The 18,387-nt window shown below is 43.1% G+C and overlaps 1 protein-coding gene across 1 annotated transcript in view; it reads left to right on the top strand.

The window, feature by feature from the left end:
- Positions 1 to 738: 738 nt before the first annotated feature.
- The window catches only part of Larp7 (La related protein 7), a 73,673-nt gene continuing 56,024 nt past the window's right edge, over positions 739 to 18,387 (top strand). The window contains exons 1-5 of the mRNA XM_050196871.3: positions 739 to 1,044; positions 1,173 to 1,251; positions 1,551 to 1,651; positions 9,051 to 9,296; positions 16,763 to 16,871. Of these exons, the coding sequence (XP_050052828.1) occupies positions 925 to 1,044; positions 1,173 to 1,251; positions 1,551 to 1,651; positions 9,051 to 9,296; positions 16,763 to 16,871 (655 nt within the window). The 5' untranslated portion in view covers positions 739 to 924. The remainder of the gene's footprint in view (positions 1,045 to 1,172; positions 1,252 to 1,550; positions 1,652 to 9,050; positions 9,297 to 16,762; positions 16,872 to 18,387) is intronic.

Below are 18,387 nucleotides of genomic sequence, written 5' to 3' on the forward strand. Positions count from 1 at the left end.
ACGACATGCGCGTTATCAGCGTGACATAGCATTCCCGACAGAAAAGTAGCGGGTTCGGCGTTTTCAAGAAAGGAAACGCATCAATGCAGATGACGATTATCGTTGTATGGCAGAGATACACTCCAAAGGGTGCAAACTTTTCTTATAGTGCACTCTAACATCAGTTGCACCCTTTGGGGTGTATATTTGCCACACAACGATAATCGTCATCTGTCTTGTCCGCATTTCCTTTCTTTAACGCGGCGAGCCCGGCACTTTCCAGTAACGAACGGCATGCGCGTTATCAGCATGACATATAGCATTCCCGACTGGAAAGTAACTATAACGCAGCGTTTTCAAGAAAGGAAATGCGGGCAAGACAGATGACGATTCGTTGTGTGGCAAATATACACTCCAAAGGGTATAAACTTTTCTTAGAGTGTAGAAAAATGTACACCCTTTGGGCTTATCTTGTCCCACAACGATAATCGTCATCTGTCTTGCGCGCGTTCCCTTTCTTTAACGCTGCGAGCCCAGTGCTTCCCAGTCACGAACGGCATGCGCGTTATCAGTGTGTCGCCGCATCCTCGACAGGAAAGTACCGAGCGCCGAGTTTTCAAGAAAGGAAACGCAAGCAAGGCAGATGATGATTATCGTTGTGGGACAAATATACACCCCATAGGGTGCAACCGTTTTAAGAGTGTAGATCATATTCGCCGTATGCGGCGGAGAGGACGCAGTGATGGTGATGACCCGGCAACAATGTGCGTCACATTTGTTTTGATGCCGCGCCGCTTGCACGGTTGCATGCTTTGCTAGTTTCGTCGCTTTCGTTGTTTTTGTCTTGCATTGTGCTACGACTGTGGCAGTTATCTGTACCTGTGGGCAACGCGAACCGATCGTTGTCCGTTTACCTGACTGCAGCTGCCGTAGATACCTACAAACATGGGAGAAGTCGCGCAGAGCAGCAGTGCAACGTCACTGCAAGAATCGAGTACGTCCAAAAGCGAGAAAAGAAAAGTACGCAGGCGAAAGAAGAAACTTTTCAAGAGCATTCGAGACCAGGTTTGGTGTTTCTAACAGCGCCTCGAATTTCGCTGACATCACTTCGTTTGTTGCTTCTTCGGCTCTCCTTTAAAAAAAGCTAAGACAGGGCCAAATGCCTGTTTATCCGATCTCTTTCCCCATTGCAGATGGAGTTCTACTTCAGTGATGCCAACCTTCGCAAGGACCGTTATATGAACGAGCTAGTAATGAAAGACGAGGAAGGATGTAAGTGATTGCCCCTTGTTGCGGCCGTTGTAGTTAGGTGGTAAAACGACGTTTCAGTTCTTGTCTTTACTGGCACGCCTTCTCAGCGCCAAGGCCTTCCAGCAGCGAAAAACTATCCTTCGAGAACATTTGACACAAACACTTTGCAAAGCACTAGTATCGCTTGTGTTTACTGCCGCGTGCTAAAGCATACACAAACTCGAGGGCGTGCTTCCCGCGTTTCCGTGCGTAATGCACATGAGCGCGTGCTGTGCTCGTTCTGTGCTCGTGCTAACGCCTCATTCGTGGTTTTCCTTCAGACGTGGATCTCGAGGTGTTCTTGACCTTCCACAAGATCCGGTCCCTAACTTCAGACGTCAAAGACATCGCAGGTGCCATAGCTGCATCGGAGTTGCTCCAGGCGAGAAGCTTTTTACTGTAGAGTTTGTTTATTGCTGAGGAGTAGTACTTCATATGTAGTGGCGCATCAAGTACATAAGAGCGCCCACATTTGTACTTCTCAAGTGTGTCGAAGTTTAAAAGAGAGCAGAAAAAAGAAACGAGTGAAGTCGCCATCTGTTTTCTGTGCCCGTTGTCATAGTATTAGGATGTGAGGGCACTCTCGAAATCTTAATTTTCTTCAGAAAACGGCATTGTTTACTTTTATGTTTTTATGCAACCCCACATACTCCTCTACCTATCGCAAAAAAACCGTGCTTCTACCGTGTGTTGTTCAAAAGTTACAGGCTATAAAATGTAGGTGTACATTGAGTTTGTGAAACCGAAACTTATTTTCATTCTCGTTTTTCTCGAAACGTAAATTTGTTCATTCTTGTGGTACGCCAACGATGATGAAGTTTCACTCAATGCAGATCTTTTTCTTGAAACTTTGCATGCCGTTTTATTGCATGCAATGAACTTGGGTAATTCAATTCCACTCGTAATAATTTATAATTGCGCCTGTTATCTGAGAATATACGCTATCAAAAGGCTTGTTTTTGTGTGGGTGTTTAGTTTTCAGTAAACAATTTCCCAAATACGTATGATTTTTTTTTATTATTATTTTAGTTGATTGCACAGTGCTCAGGTAGGGCCACATAAATTCCAAAGCATTGTGGGATACAGCAATTGCTTAAAAAGGTATGAATGCTGGCATTAGGGGCAAATTTGGCACTTTTTAAAGAAAAACATCGAGTTAAAAAATTACAAAATATTTGTTCTAAACTTTAAATGCATAATTAGCTCCTAACAAGGGACAGCAGTACCATATTTATCCCCTAAAACAAAAAATTTACTCTTGAGAGTGTCGTCATACCTTTAATGTTGGTATATGCAAGTTCTGACTTCATTCCTTTAATCGTAAAGGCATGCTTGTGTTTTTACATCAATGTGTACATGTCAGTTGCTAATAATAGTGAATGAATACTACTGGCAACCGTCAAAAGTGTTGTGGCCCTTTGAATATTGATGGTATGTTAGTTCCTTTTGTTGATATGATGTCCAGTGCACACTGCCACATGGGGCTACATGTAAGCCACATGATTGACTTTCAAGCAGCAATGTTTCAAGTTACAAACCTGCTAACCTTAAAGTTTGAAAAATACTGCAGTCGAAGCCCCGAAATGCAATATTTTGGTTGGAAATACCAAAATTTGTTTATTACTGAAAGTGTTGATTGTTTGTTCAAATAATTCACAGACTTTTCTGAAGGGATGCTATGAGCAGGCACTCACTGCTGGAAGGATCTGCGCCCAAAGCAGAAATATTCATGAATTTTATTCATGAAATACTGATGCAGTGGCAACCAAAATTTATCTTGCTGTTATGCGCTGATCCTGTAGAGTGTTCGGCAGTGCTGGATCGAAATAACTGAGCGGGTCCAAAATTTATGGGTCCAAATGTCAATCTGTGACCGTATTTGTATTTTTTTAAAGCAGTTTTGCCCTAAACTGGATGCAAATATGAAATGCAAAGTTGTTGGTGGCCATGCAGTAGTCTTAAACAAGCTTAAAAGTCTGGCATTTTACAATAAAATTGCTAATGTTGGCATTTATTAGTGGTTAACAAATGTTACACAGAAACAATGGGAGAGACATTGAGAGTGAAAGAGAGATAAACATTTATATTGCTCTGGGGTCTTTTTGTGCAATAAGGAACACAGTAATGGCTTGTAGTAAAAGGTTCTCACAGGTGGTTTTTTTTTTTTTTTTGGACAAATTTTGCTCACATCAGTCTTATGTCATTTGGTGCCCCGTTCAGCTCCCACATTGGCACTCCTCTTGTCACGCTTAAACTTCATTCTCTCCTCTCTGTACTGAGGCCTATTGAGTTTTGTGCATAGGATGTGAGGTCGAAAAATGTAAAGGCAGTAGCATCATCCTTTCAGCATGTGTGTATGTTGGATTTTAGCACAAGCAGCACATGTTGACACATAGTGCTGCTATTCGAAGTGCTTGCACTTTATGTCTGGAGCACATATTTTATTTTCACTTTTTCTTTTTTTTCACTGCCGCTCTTATTCTTATTACGACATCAATAGAAGTTCAACTTTACGAAGCTTGGCGCTGTTACGTGCACTGCATTTCTTCAAATTGAAGTCCTCCGCAAGTTATTCATTCTTGAGCATCAACAAAAGCAGTATTCAGAAGAAAAGTGAGAATGCACTTCTCTCATAAACCTCAGCTACGCACCAGAACAATCAATATGCTGCACCAATGACCGCTGCTCACTCACATTCATGAGCTGAGATAACCGAGAACCCATTTTACAGAGATCTGCTCATGGCACATTCGGTGGGGTCATTGATCCTCTTGTCCATTACTAATCACTAGACTGCATTGCATGTACTGGAATCCACATGCTCCACTTCTGGCATTTCATTCTCGACAGATAGTACATTCAAAACCATAGCTGCGGTATTAATGGCTAGAAAGCTTGGCCTATTGCTCTTAGCTGTACATGTTTACATGCTTCCCACACAGAGAGAACTTAGTCATTAGGCGAGGCCAGAAACACATGGTTCATTGATAACAAAGATAGCTTTTGTGTTAGCAAAGCAGAGCCCAAGAAGAAAGGGAAGTGTAGCAACAGCACCTTGTTTATCTGAATTTACATGTTTCACATTCAGCACACTAGAGTATGTGCACAATACCAATGTCATCGCTTTCACGGGTGTAGCATGACTCAGAGAAGTGCAGCTATTCCCTCCTGTTTTGTGCAGCACATTTTGGAGCAGCTGCTGTAGTACTGTAGTAATGCACTAAGTGGTGCACGGTGAATGGAGAATCACATCCCATGATGGAGTGGGATTTCTTTATTTTCTTTGCAACCTGCAGCTGATATCAGTTACTTTCAAAGCTGTAGATCAGTTTTAGCCAGGAAAGAGCCCATGCCAACAGTTGATGTAAAAGGAAACCTTGTAGCAGTAAGAGTGAGAAACGTGCAAGACAGTCTTGGAGTGGCTTAAATTGGTTCGATATTAATGGTAGCATCACGCATTCCAGGTGAGACTATTTTCATTGTCACAGTTACATAACTCTTTCATTACCATGCCTATAGAAATCAATCAATTTGATTGACAGAAATGGCAACTGCACTTGGGCTGTTTGTCAGATTTGACAATTTTTGGCAGATTGGGGAGTCTGGAAAAGAAAAAATTGGTTAGAAATTGGTTAGAAAAGAAAATTTGGTTAGAGGTATCATTGAAACTAGCCTCCAGTGCTGCTAGCACTTCTTCAATAAAAAGACACAAAAGTTGCACTCTTCACTCTGCAACATGATTCTTAAATCACAGCAGCAGTGAAGACGCAGAAGCTTCTCTCAGGTTGTCAATTATCCGACCTAAAGTATAGGCTGTTTTATTGATCTCTCCTACTGTGGTAGATGCTCATGAGTGTGTGTTATTTTGATAATTGTGTTCTACTAACATCAAGTGCATCTTTATTTTCCCCTACCATGGTTTGCTTTTATTCACCAGCACTTTGACAGCATACATACAAATTATTATGAGCAATCCTTTCTGTCACTTGGTGTTTTCATTCACGTAAGAGCACTCAGTCGATTTCAGGCCGACCTTCAACCAAAGCTTGACTAGCGGTCTAATTTCTTACATTTTGAAAACTGCCTGTGCAAGCGCCTTGATTCAGTGCTGTACAATATCGTGCAACACTCCACACTTCTGTACAGCGATGTACATGAACTGAACAAAGCATTTGTAGGCTCCAGTGCCAGTTGAACGCACACTAGACTACCTTGCTCGCACAGAAAAGCTAAGAGCTACACCAAGAGGAAGTTTCTGCCTGCTCCCTGACCTGACAACCGTTGCTTTACAAGCCTAAAGAACGAAGTAAAAAACTAACCAGGTGCCTGCTACAATGAGGAAAAATAAATGCTCCCTGTACAATAGGAACTTACCCGTTTTCACATTTGCGAAGCTAGTGCTTTCCTGCATAGCATGCTCATCACTATGGCTAGTATTGACGCCAACAAATTTTCATAATAATTTTTTGTCATCTGACTTACAAAAATTGGAAACTGGGAAACAGGTGCATATTTTGTATATTTAAGATTTTTTTAATCTCTTACTAAATATAGGAAATTATTACTTTCATTCGTGTTCCTTGAGGTGCTTCTTTGAAGTCCCACGTAATAATTATCAAAAATAATCTTGAGCAATTACTACTGCTATAAATCCATTCAAAGCACTAGTAATCAGGCTATAATGTCACGTTTGCAGTATACATTGCGACCTTTACATCTTGAAATAAAATGTTGAAACATAAAAGCACCGAAAATGAGCACATTTCTAGCAGCAACGAAAGAGTTAACAAGCTGCAAGCACAGCAGCTAAGAGTAACTTCATGATATCTTTGGCACCTGCAGAGTGGTATAACATCTTGTGTCTGCACAGTGGAACAGATGCTAAAAAGAACATGCCACCAAGGGAATATCAACGAAGTTCAATTCTCTTCTGTTAGGCTACGCTAAAGGATATTTAGGAAAATTAGACCATGATGCGATTCCCTATGAATCTTTGCGTCCAGCGATCTTATGAGAGCAACAGACCCTATTATGCCAACAACCCTGGCAAACCATTTCAACATTTTTAGTAACAAAATTCATTGTTGCAGTTCATTCAAAACACAACCCACATTGCAACCGATAGGATGCAAGGAAGTGGATTCGATGGGCAAACAGACATTCTCCATCTGACAACCTTAGGCGACTGTTGTATGCTGCAAGGAACATTGGTGGAGCTTCAAGTAGTCACAACAAAATTTGAAGTCACAGCTTTCATGCACTGCAAGAACCGCCTGATAGTTCTAGATTTGGAAACTAGCATCGCAGTGTTACTACAGAGTGACCTTTCGCTAGGAAACCAGTTAGCAGTACCAGATACATTGTACTCTGAACGAAACTTTTTTAATAATTGGAGTGGCATGTCATGTATCTTTTCAGTCATCATGTAAAGCCTTTTGAGTGTCTCAGCGATGCAAGCCAACATTGGTAGCACTGCATGGCTGGTGTGATACTGCTGAGTTGCTCATTAAGAATGTCTGTCTTCCTGAATGCCATTTTGAAGCTTCTGTGTGTTTGAAGGGACAGTAAAGTTAGCTTCAGTTTTGCATGCTTGTTGTAGAACATGTAAAGGTCACTTCTGCACCATTCTGCCATGTTCCAGAGCTATAATTTATTTTAGAAATGTAGAAGTAGACACATAGCAACTGTGACAACTTCCTTGGCACACATTTGGACTACTGCACACTGTGAGTTAATGATACGCATGTGATTGGATGATACCATCACATTTTTGTAGACTGGCAAAATGTACTACCACTGCATTTCACTGCATTTTTATTGGAGGCATAATATGTCTCTGTCTGTACATATCATACTTCAAGATATCTGTACATACGACACTTCAAAAATGAGAAGAAAAAAAACATATTTATCAACAGCTGCATGCAGAACTTGGCTCCAGTCTTTTCAGTGATGTCTTCCATGATATACAATCCAGACACTATGTGATGCCACAAATCTGCCTGCCAGGAGGTGGACTCAAACACACGCAGGACCCTGACTACAGTGGCGGGGAAATATGCACGTGGTATCTGTGTCTGTAATTGTATGCTGGAATATCTGATGTGCATTTGTGAGAGTATTTACACAAGAGAAGACCCTTGTACTGAGTGTGCAACAGCACCTTGTGTTCAGCACAGCTCTCTTGAAAATGTTAACCTTCATTTGCATGCAAGCATCTCCTCACCACCCCTCAATCTTGAGAGGTGCTAGCTGGCTCAGCCAATGTAATGTGAAAGAGATTGCATGGCTCCAGCAGTACTTACCATAATTAAAACACCATTAGTACACCACTCACGAGTGGCAGCAGTTACATGTCATCAGGAGTTTAGGAGGTACTGATGGCTTTATTTTCAACATGCATTCCTTTCAGAAGTACTTTAGGTTTACTGTAGATATATACATTAGAAATTACTTTAGGTTTTACCTTAAAACCACCCACCGTGGTAGCTCAGTGGCTGTGACATTCTGCTTCTGTGCCTTAGTTTACGGCTTCTATTCCAACCATGGCAGCTACATTCCGATGGCGACAGAATGAAAGAACACTTGCGTGCTTCGTGTGCGTGTTAAAAAACCTCAGGTGGTTGCAATTAATCTCAAACCCTCCACTATGGCTTCTTTTAAAGCCCTTGTGTTGATTTGTAACATTGAACCTCGTCAATCAAGAAGGATCAAATGAGCATAAAACCTATTATAAAACATAGTGCAGTTACTCTGGATTCAAGTTTTCTGAAAGTACAGTCAAAGACCTTTATAACGAAGTACTTGGAACCTCCAAAATCCTTCATTATACAGGTCACTTCGTTGTAAAGATTAGGCACCATACCACTTCGATAGAGCAGGCTAAGCACGTCCAGCAAAATAAAAAGTTTATTTAACATGAATTCAAGAGATACTTAACGAAAGACGTCGCTAATTTTCTTCTGCACACTTTCTTCGACGAAATGTGTGAGTGCAGCCAACCTTATGTCATCGAGGTCCATGCACACTCCATGGTGAAACCTGGAAACGATACAAGGTGTGGCTGCAGAGCATCGAATACCGCTGTTGCCACCGTTGTTGTTCAACCTTTTTTTTTTTTTTTTCGTGTTCAGGCTTTTAACTATGTTGCCTTTGTTGACCTTCGCCTCTTTCCCGTCCTTGTTGGCTTCGACGACATCATCAGTTGTGAGTTCCAAGCAAGTCGTGTCATTGTCAACCTCAGTGTATTCGTCAGCCATAACATCGGCTGCTTTGTTGCAACATGTGATGTATGAGTTGACTAGTGATTCCTGGAACTGTGCAGCAGGACTAAAGTTCTCCCTGTGATTGGCTTGCCTGTCAATCACATCACTTGTTATAGTGCTGACCACAGCTCTGTGGTGGCTGTGGAGAGCAGTGGCGGCAGCGCTAGGTGCATTCGTTGTAAAGCAACAAATTATCCATCGAGGACGCCTAAATTCTTTAATTGTACAGGCAAATGCATTCTAGTGGTCTTCACCGTAATGGTGCTCACAATACACAGGAAAGGTAGGAATTTGGCTTCGTTGTACAAGTAATTTCGTTCTAGTGGCGTTCAGCTGTATAAGATTGTCTTCTGTGTTTCTATCAATGCATATAATTCTTTCTGTTTTTAAAGAGTGTTTTACTGGATCATTGCTTGCTGCTGATTGTTAAAGCAGATATTGTAACCTTGTAGTCTGTTTGAATTTCACCTTATCAGCCATCTTTTCATTCTTTTCTGACTACCCCTCACTGAGCAGATGGACGAGGAGCACATGCGGGTGCGACGGTGTGCTGATCTCGCAGCCAAGACTGATGTGGATGAATGCACTTTGTATGTTGAGCGGTTACCGCTGCACGCTGATCATGCATGGCTGAAAGGAGTCTTCAGTCGATATGGGCGGGTGGTCTACGTGAGCCTTCCCCGGTACCGCCACAACAACCGCATCAAGGGGTTTGCTTTCATCGAGTTCGCTGCACCTGAAGATGTTGACAGAGCCTGCCAGGTGATTGCACCTTACTGGCCGAGCAGAGCCGTTTTTTTCCCCCCTCAGCTTCACGAGTTCATGTCAGGCAACCCAAGACTTCCCCCCTTAGGTTGTCTGTAACTCGCATAATGAATGCACTCACATAATGAACCTTGCATGCCCAACCTTGCTGTTCAGAATATAGAATTTTTTTTTTCCACTTCTAAAATTGCACCCTCACTTTAGTCCTGTGCAGAGCCCTGAATGAATGGCTGGGCTGTAGTTTCCCATTTCAGTCACGCCAACTGATATTGATAGCGCATGCCATCAGAAGCCATCTCTTGGTGAAAAAATAGAAGACGCAGTTTCACCCGAAAGGCGAAGCATCATTTGCGATATTAGCAGACAGTCATACGAAGTAAGGATAGCACTTTTATCGGCCATATCAACTTGTAAACATTCGCTTGCTAACTAAATTAATAAGCATTCTGACATCGCACTCGGCAAACATGAACACATCACACTCGATGACTGCGGACACTCGCTATCAAAACGCTGGCGTGAGGAAACGCGGCAGCAGCAGCGAGCGAAGTCGGGGTGTCTACCAACCGGGAAAACCGGGAATTCTCAGGGAATTTGAATAGTCTGGAAAACTCCGGGAATTTGTGCTTCTATCAGGGAAAATTAGCTGGAACTTTATTGAAATGGAACGAAAGTCGTGTTAATGCTGGCTCTAGTAACAGAGGAATCGCAACGAATCGTCATTGACGCCGTGTCATCGGCACGACGTATTGCCAGAGTAGTTAACGGCCGATTTTCCAGACGCCCGATTTTTCGGACATGCCCGATAATTCGCGTGGCATTGCGGCACCGCCACGTACTCCATATAGTCAATGTATATTGCCCTGACTGCAGGTCTGAAATGGCATTAATCAAAGCCGTCGCCACTGCCGCCATTTTGATTATCTCGCCGCCTCGAACCGGCACGTTCGCACGCAGATCCGCTGGCAGCCGTAGCCACCACCGCAGCAACGTTAGGCCTAGCTGCTTCTACGTTCGCTTTAAGCTTCTTGCCGTGCGGTGCCGTGTTTTTCATTCAAAGAATTCGCCGCTGTCAGCAATGGCACCGACTCCGCCATTGTAATCCTCGCGATTGGCTTCGAAGCTCGCAGAGCACAGCGCGTTGCGTAATGCCAGTCTCCGAAAGTTAGCTTCGCCTCAGTACAGCACTGTTAGGCGGTGAAGCATAACAAGCGTGTGAAGGGGCAATTGTCACGGGATACAGTATGTATTAATTATACACGCGTGCACCCCCGTCTCCTGTCACAGTACGAGCACCGATATGCCTAATAAGCGTATTGGCAGGCCTTCAGAGCTTTTTCGGACGTGCCTGTGGCAATTTTAGCCCTTAAGGGCAGTTAAAGACATACATTCATTTTTTTCAGACTGCCCGATTTTTTCGGATGTTTTTGCGGCCCATAGGGAGTCCGAAAAATCGGACGTTGACTGTACAACTGACCAAGAGAATGCTTCAAATCATCCATGGGGTGGAAGCATGGCAGAAGGAGGATGAGAACAGAAAGGACTGGCGCAGTGAGGAATTAATGGGAAAAGAAGCATGCCGCCGCCTCTTTGAAAGAGCTTGAGCTCAAAAAACAAAGTGTTGGCTGACACTGAGGTGCAGGTGTCCCTCATCCAAACCAAAATGAACTCTGTAAAGCAGTGAAACGCAACACTGAGATGTTGTGTACGGGCTGAGAGTATGTCAGGACAGTTGAGGTTGACTTCCCAGCTGCTGAGAAAGAATCTTAATTGTGACAAAGCTCAGGCCTCATACCGATGAGCTTGCTATCAGTTGATAGAAATAGCTCATATTCAGAAATATTTACTTATGTATGCATCTCCTTTTCATTCGTATTTGAAAATGTTCGACTCAGTTTGGAATGGGTTTTACCATTCTTTAGCTGTGCATTTTACTAACACCTTCCTTCTGTTTTCTTTTCAAATAAAATAGATATTACTCCTTACTATTCAAACTGGATTAAGTCATTTTTTTGTTTCAACATGCTTACTAGAGAGTGACAGCATCGGGCAACACTGTGTCAGCCTGTCTTGACATAAAACAAAGTTCTGGCTCATTCAGGGAATTTTGCAAAGGTGCTCAGGGAGAACCTGGAAAACTCAGGGAATTTGGAAATGTCAATTGGTAGACACCCTGGAAGTGACATTCGGGATGTCTATCGCGTCAATGCAAAGCGAGCGCTGAGGACACACAGCACGCACAAAGCTACAAGCTGCCGCCGGACCTAGACTCTGCCCCCAATGTAGATTGCTCTCAAGATACGGCCGCGTGACCGCGCGCAGCCGCCACATGTGCAGCCCCCGGCGCCTCGCAACGTTGGGTGCCCAGCACGCAAGAGAAGACAGCGCGCTTCCTCTTCGCATTCATCCCTTTTGCGCGGGCGACATTGAGCCGCAATCATCGGCTCACCTTGCACGCTTTCACTCGCACATACAGTGTAGGGCGCACGGTGAGTGTTATTGCCCTTGTACTTTATACGGAACCTCACGGCGATGCCGACACCCACGGGAACACCAATGGCAGAAATGTGCTCGGATTGTCCATACAATTGCTATTGCAGTGAAATGCTGTTTACCGTGGTGCAAGGGTAACAGCCAATCAAAACAATATGTAGACAATTGCACAGGTAGAGATTAATAAACCAGCAAGCTGTATGTTAGCCATATTTTTAAAGCAAAGCTTCCTTTGCCTACTGCTCTACAATTTGATGTGTTTTCACTGTGATGGTGGTCGGAGGCAGCAGTTTCGCCGAGTAAAAGTTGTCAGTATTTGTGGATACTTTTTCAAGGTTTCGCGTGCCTTAGTTCCGCACACATCAGCGTATATGGCCCAGCGTATATTTTTGGCCCTGTACCAAGTTTGTTATCACAGCACAGTGTCAGGAACACTTACGGCCATCTACTATGACACGTCCAGCGTGAGTCACACGAAATCTCACCAAGGTCATAGTATTAGCAAAAGTGATCGCTCAGGAATATCACCCGTGAATAAAACCTACCTTTACTCTGCAATGTATGCCACCATCACTGATGACCACTACAGGACGCATTCATCATCAAAATTTGCTGCGTGTTTATCATAATGCACCATTTTGTCTTGCCAGATCAAAGCTTCGCTTGCACAGTTTCCCACAGTGTAAGGGATTTGAATGTTTTTTCTACATCGAAGGTGACCATTACAGAATTGTCTGTTGCTCACTTTGCTTCCTGCATTTTGCTGTGCACAGTGGGCCATAATTCCAGTTATGCGGCTGGTTTTAAGTCAAAAGCCCTGGAGTAAGGGGTGAAGCCTGGGAATGTTGCTGTTGGAGGGCATTGTTGACGTCTGTAGGCATGACTAGTGGAAAAGCACAAGCTGCTCGCTACGAATCAGGCTCGTTGTTATTTACAGTGGCCAAAGACTGAAAGGCTGTTACTGTTTGCAAGCAGTGTACATGTATATTTACTGCAAAGCTAAATTATCCTAATGCATTTTTTTTTCATTAACACACTAATTAGTTTTTGCTCTTTTGAAAAAGTTCCTATAAAATTTACGTCCCATATTACCCCCTCCCCCCCACCCTTCAACTTTGTTTTGGTTTTTCTGAACAAAGAGTGCATTCATTATGTGAGTAAATATGGTACGTCCCGTATGATGCATATAGCAGCATAAACAATGCCACTCAACCTCCACCCTCCATACATTTGTTAGCGGTAGCAATTCACTGTAGTGGTACATGAAACAACGCTGCTAAGGTGTCATTGTGTTTGGTGTCTTCATAAGAGGTAGTTGGGTCTCGCCATTTGGCCAGCATCTGTAAGTTTTATTGCAGTGCTTGTTGGTGTGTGTAAATTGCAAGGTAGTGAGAACCAGCAGATGAAAGGAAAAGAAGTTCTATCCTTATGTCTTTGGGGTTGTGTTATGTATTTATTTATTTATTTCTTCATTCATTCATTCATTCATATATTTGTTTGTTTATTTATTTATTTATTTATTTATTTATTTTTGATAGCCTAATTTCAAGGCATTATAGAGGGGTGTGGGTTAGAGGAAATGTCACGAAAATTACAAGTGAAAAAAGATGCAAAATCAAGAGGACAAGTTGAAATACATACTGCATCGGCAGTAATACATGGTATAAATTATAAAAAAAGTAATAGTAAGATATAATGACATTTATCAGTAGATGAAACTGCGCTCCAGTAATCCCAACAATTAAGGCATCGGTGCACATGAAGATGGAGACGTAAAGGGATCAGCGGTGCGTAAACAAAGGAAGCCTCAGCTCAGAGCCAACATTTCAACAACGAGCCTTGTCTTCGTCAGGGCAAAAACTGTTTTCTTTGACATTATTTATAAAGTTTATTGTCCCCCACCCCTAATGGGGAATGAGAATAAAGGGTACGTAGAGTAGGGTGCTTGAAAAGTTAAAGATGGCACATGGGGCGATAAAATGAAAAACGTTAGGCATAATGTTCAGATTGGATGTTCAGTGTGGATTAGAGAGCAAAGGGAGTCAACTGATGTTATAGTTGACAATAAGAGGAAGAAATGGAGTAGAGAAGGCCATGTAGCACATAGGCAAGATAACCACTAGTTTGTTAGAGAATGGGGCCCAAGAGAAGGGAGCAGTTGAGGATGACAGATAAGTAGGTGATGTGGTGAAGTTAGGAAATTCACATAAGATGGTGTCAGCTGACGCAAGAAAGGATAATTGGAGATCACTGGGAGAGGCTTTCATCCTGCAGTGGATACGGTGATGAGATTAGGGTGAAGGAAGTTGAAATGTTCAAGGGGGAGGAAGAAGGGGGGCTGTGCTGCTGGTTCCCTTGGCTCACCCACCAAAGGGGAAGAATAATAAGGGGATGCAGAGGCTGCAGAACTGGCAGCACAATCTTTGCTGTCACAGATCTTGTGACTGGTTGCTTGTAGCTTTATTTCATCTATTTATTTTATTATTTATTTACAGTAGCTCGAAGGCGCTAGTGAAGGGGTTTTACGTGAGAGGTGGGCTATTTACAGATGTGTTAAATGTCATAAAATTTTTCGATCGAAGTCGGTACTACTGGACAGGAGCACAACATCAGCGGGAAGGTCATTCCAATCTTGTGATGTTTTGACAAAAATGAAGAAAGGTGTGAAGTGGTTCGAGCAGAGAACGGGTATACAGCTTTTTCGTGGTTGGTGCGATCTGAATGACGATGGGCTGGCTTGATGGCAGGAGTACAGGGTAACGCATGATAAAACATAAAGAATAGGCACAGACGTGCTATTCTGCGGCGATATGTGATCTCCAAAAACCCTTTCTTGCGCCAGCTGATGCCATCTTATGTGAATTTCCTAATTTCACCACATCACCTACTTATATCATTCCATCATGGCGATATGCTGTTGGGAGCCAAGCATGTTCCATTTGGCAATGTTGATACTACTGTAAGTCAAACTACGTGAGTGTAGTTCAAGGTACACCTGTATCAACCTATACAACACCTGTACAACGTGCATCTGTAACATTTACTAGTTCATGTACTTCAATTATGTGCACAGTACCAGTGTTTTTACAAGAGCAAGAATTCGTTCAATTTCTACAGACCATCCCATCTGTATTAGCTTCCATTTCACACACATTCTTACTTTTCAAACATGTCTTTAGTGTGTCTGAGTAACTGTAGCACATATCTTCAAATTAGTGGTGTGGCTGCATCAACATTACCGTACATGCTAATTATGCCACTTTTTACTTTGTTTGCTTTCAGTCTCAATGAAACCAAATTCGGCCAATGTGGCTTTGGCCTCAAATACAGAGAAAATGTGGCGTTAAATGAAGTGCAGAAAATGCAGCATATCACATAGTTTTCATGCTCCTTCGACTCTGTCTGCAAACCCACCGTGGTGGCTTAGCAGCTGTGGTGTTGCGCTGCTAATTACGAGGTCGCCGGGTCGAATCCTGGCCACCATGGTAGCATTTTGATAGGGGCAAAATGCAAAAACACCCATGTCGGGTGCATTGGGGGCACATTAAAGGGACACTAAAGAGAAAAATTATTTCTTCAATATTAGTAAATCACCCTTCCCCAGTGCCAAAAATCCCACTGTTACCGCAAGAAAACGCTTGCTAGGCCAGAAAAGGGGCTAAAACGAAAGACTGGTGGCAAAGCCGCCTTGAAGTTCCAGCAACAGTCCACCGTGACGTCATAAATTCTGACGTCATCTGCTGGGGCCTAGGTGATAATTTAGCGGTAAAGTTCCACTAGATCGCGTTCTAAAGGAGTCAAAGACTGAATATGTCAAGTTTCTGAAATCTTTTGACTGGTCATGCCGCCTAAATGTGAAAAATTACACTTTGAAATATGTGACATCACACTTATGTACCACCATTCGGGTTTCAGTGCAAAATTCAAAACGTGAAACTTTGGCGTTCATTTTATCTTCTAATAATCATCCTATCATTGCCAAATTAACAACAACAGAGCCTTCAAAGACTGCTTTATCAGTCTAAACTTATTTATTTTTTCACAATGGTGTCCCTTTAAAGATCCCCTTGTGGTCAAAAATTTATCCGAAGTCCCCTACTACAGCGTGCCTCATAATCAAATTGTGGTTTTGGCACATAAAAACCCCAGAATTCAACTCTGTCTGTAAACAGACATGAATCTGGCAAAACCCTTTGCAGACATCCTCATTTTTAGTTTTCTCCACTCATAGAGGTTGCCAGTGTGCATATACAGCATGTGAATACTTCACTCAGGTGAAACTGCAGCGAGTAATTGCTTTTTCAATTCGAAAGTTGAAGTACATGTGTTTTGGTAGAAATGACATTAAGATCTTCATTATTGAACGAAAAATATTGCAGTTAAAGGGCAACAGCGATAGCAAGGTATTAAATAATTTACAAAGTACTGCAGCATTATTTAAAGGTACGACAGCATCCGTTTGCTGGTTACAGTGCACGTCTGCTTCCTGCTCACACATTCGTAAGGGGTCAGAGTGACGCTCCACTCGTCAAATGCAACCACTCATAAATGCCAAAAGCATGAAAAGGCATTAGCTTTGAAAAAGGCATCCCTACAATATAGTGGCCCAGATGGTCGAGGACACATGGAGTTTAGCCCTGTATAAGGCATGCTGTTGGCATCACTTCACAATGAGGATTGACAAATTATCTTCACCAATTCGCTCTCTCTTTCTTATGTAGTAGCCCCCCTTCCCTTTTGTTTGTGTGTGTACGTGTGTTTGTGTTAAAAAAAAGGAACTATAACCCTCCGTTATACACAGCCAGGCTTGCTTCATTCCTTGCAGACTAAAGAGCCATGGTGGATCAAAGCTTATAGGAATTTTACACAGCGGCCTTAGTTACATCTCAGACTTGGCCAGCTTTAAGATGTGAAGCCTCACGTACTGTATTTAACTTCACATTGTGCCTATCTGCTGTTTTTGCGTGCAGCACTTTGGCTATCAAGACGGGAGCAGCAAACATTCCAATGTGGCCGCAGGCCCCACTGCAGTCACTGATGAAGTGTTGGAAGACAAAGGAGAGAAGTCTGAAGATGAAGGTAAGGGCACAGGCATTTTTTCTGTGGGCTTTAACTCGCACTTCCAATGCACGCAAGCCTGCTGTACATTTATAGTAGTATTTGTTTATTTACTTATCTACTAACTTATGCTGTTGCCTGTTACAGGATGAGTAAAGCAACAGGTAGGCACAGGACAAGTTCAAAATATACAAAGCAGCTGGGCATAAGCATATGTTCTTGTGATCAAACTAACACTGGTTGTTTTTCTGCTATGCAGACAGCATAGAAATATCGCTCGACGTGATATATATCCTTTTATTTTATTCTGGAACATGTCTGTATCGCAGTGTCTGTACATGTCTTTATGAACATGTACAGAGCAGCACATGTCTGAAGGACATGTTTGTATCAATTTACAGTTTTTCTTTCCTTTCTTTTTTTTCTTGAATGCAGTTGATCCTGGATATATTGTCACGTGGTCGTGACGTCATAGAACACAGTAGCAATACTGTGAAAGGCAAAACTAGCTTTTATTGGGTGAACCTGTGCCCACAAATTGTGCTTTAAGTGTAGCCTAACGAGAGGGGCGAACACAGTCGGCGATCGTTAAATCTGATCAACGGGTCAAGCGCGTCGGCTTTTATACATCAATCGTCGAATGTTCCAGACTAATCGCTGGGACCCGCGCGCCTTCCACAAAGTTCTACATTATTCGCGTCGCGCACACATGCAATCAGATTACACAGCTTTCGGTCACAGACAGTGGATGGAACCATCGATAACATTCCAGAAACTTCCCACACATGCAAGCGCATCCTGCGCTGTGCGATAACATTCATTAGGCAATGAAACGTGTCGCCCGATAAAGATAAGTACACGTGTCAATACCCCCCTCTTAAAAAGCACTCATAGCACAGAAAACAAAAATAAGGAAGTTCGTTAGCGTGCGTAACAGGGCTTCAGACGCACTATGTGGACCACTTCAGATCGTGCCCGGCGCTGTTGTGACTGCGAAATGCCGTCTGGCACGACCTCATAGTCCAGTTCGCCAACACGTCGGATGATCTTGTAGGGTCCGAAATAACGTCGCAATAGTTTCTCACTAAGTCCTCGTCGACGTATTGGGGTCCAAACCTAAACATGGTCACCCGGCTGGTACTCGACGAAGCGTCGTGAGAGGTTGTAGTGTCGGCAGTCGGTACGCTGCTGGTTCTTGATCCGTAGGCGGGCGAGCTGTCGGGCTTCTTCGGCGCGCTGGAGATAGGTAGCGACGTCAAGATTCTCCTCCTCAGTGACGTGTGGCAGCATGGCATCGAGCGTCGTCGTCAGGTTCCTGCCGTAAACCAGCTTAAACGGCGTGATCTGTGTTGTTTCTTGCACCGCCATGTTGTAAGCGAAGGTTACGTACAGCAGGACGGCATCCCAGGTCTTGTGTTCGACGTTGACGTACATTGCTAGCATGTTGGCGAGGGTTTTATTCAGGCACTCCGTAAGACCATTCGTCTGTGGGTGGTAGGCAGTTATCCTCCTGTGCCTTGTCTGACTGTACTGAAGA

Source organism: Dermacentor andersoni, chromosome 1 (assembly GCF_023375885.2).
Source record: "Dermacentor andersoni chromosome 1, qqDerAnde1_hic_scaffold, whole genome shotgun sequence".
NCBI classification, from domain to species: Eukaryota; Metazoa; Arthropoda; class Arachnida; order Ixodida; family Ixodidae; genus Dermacentor; species Dermacentor andersoni.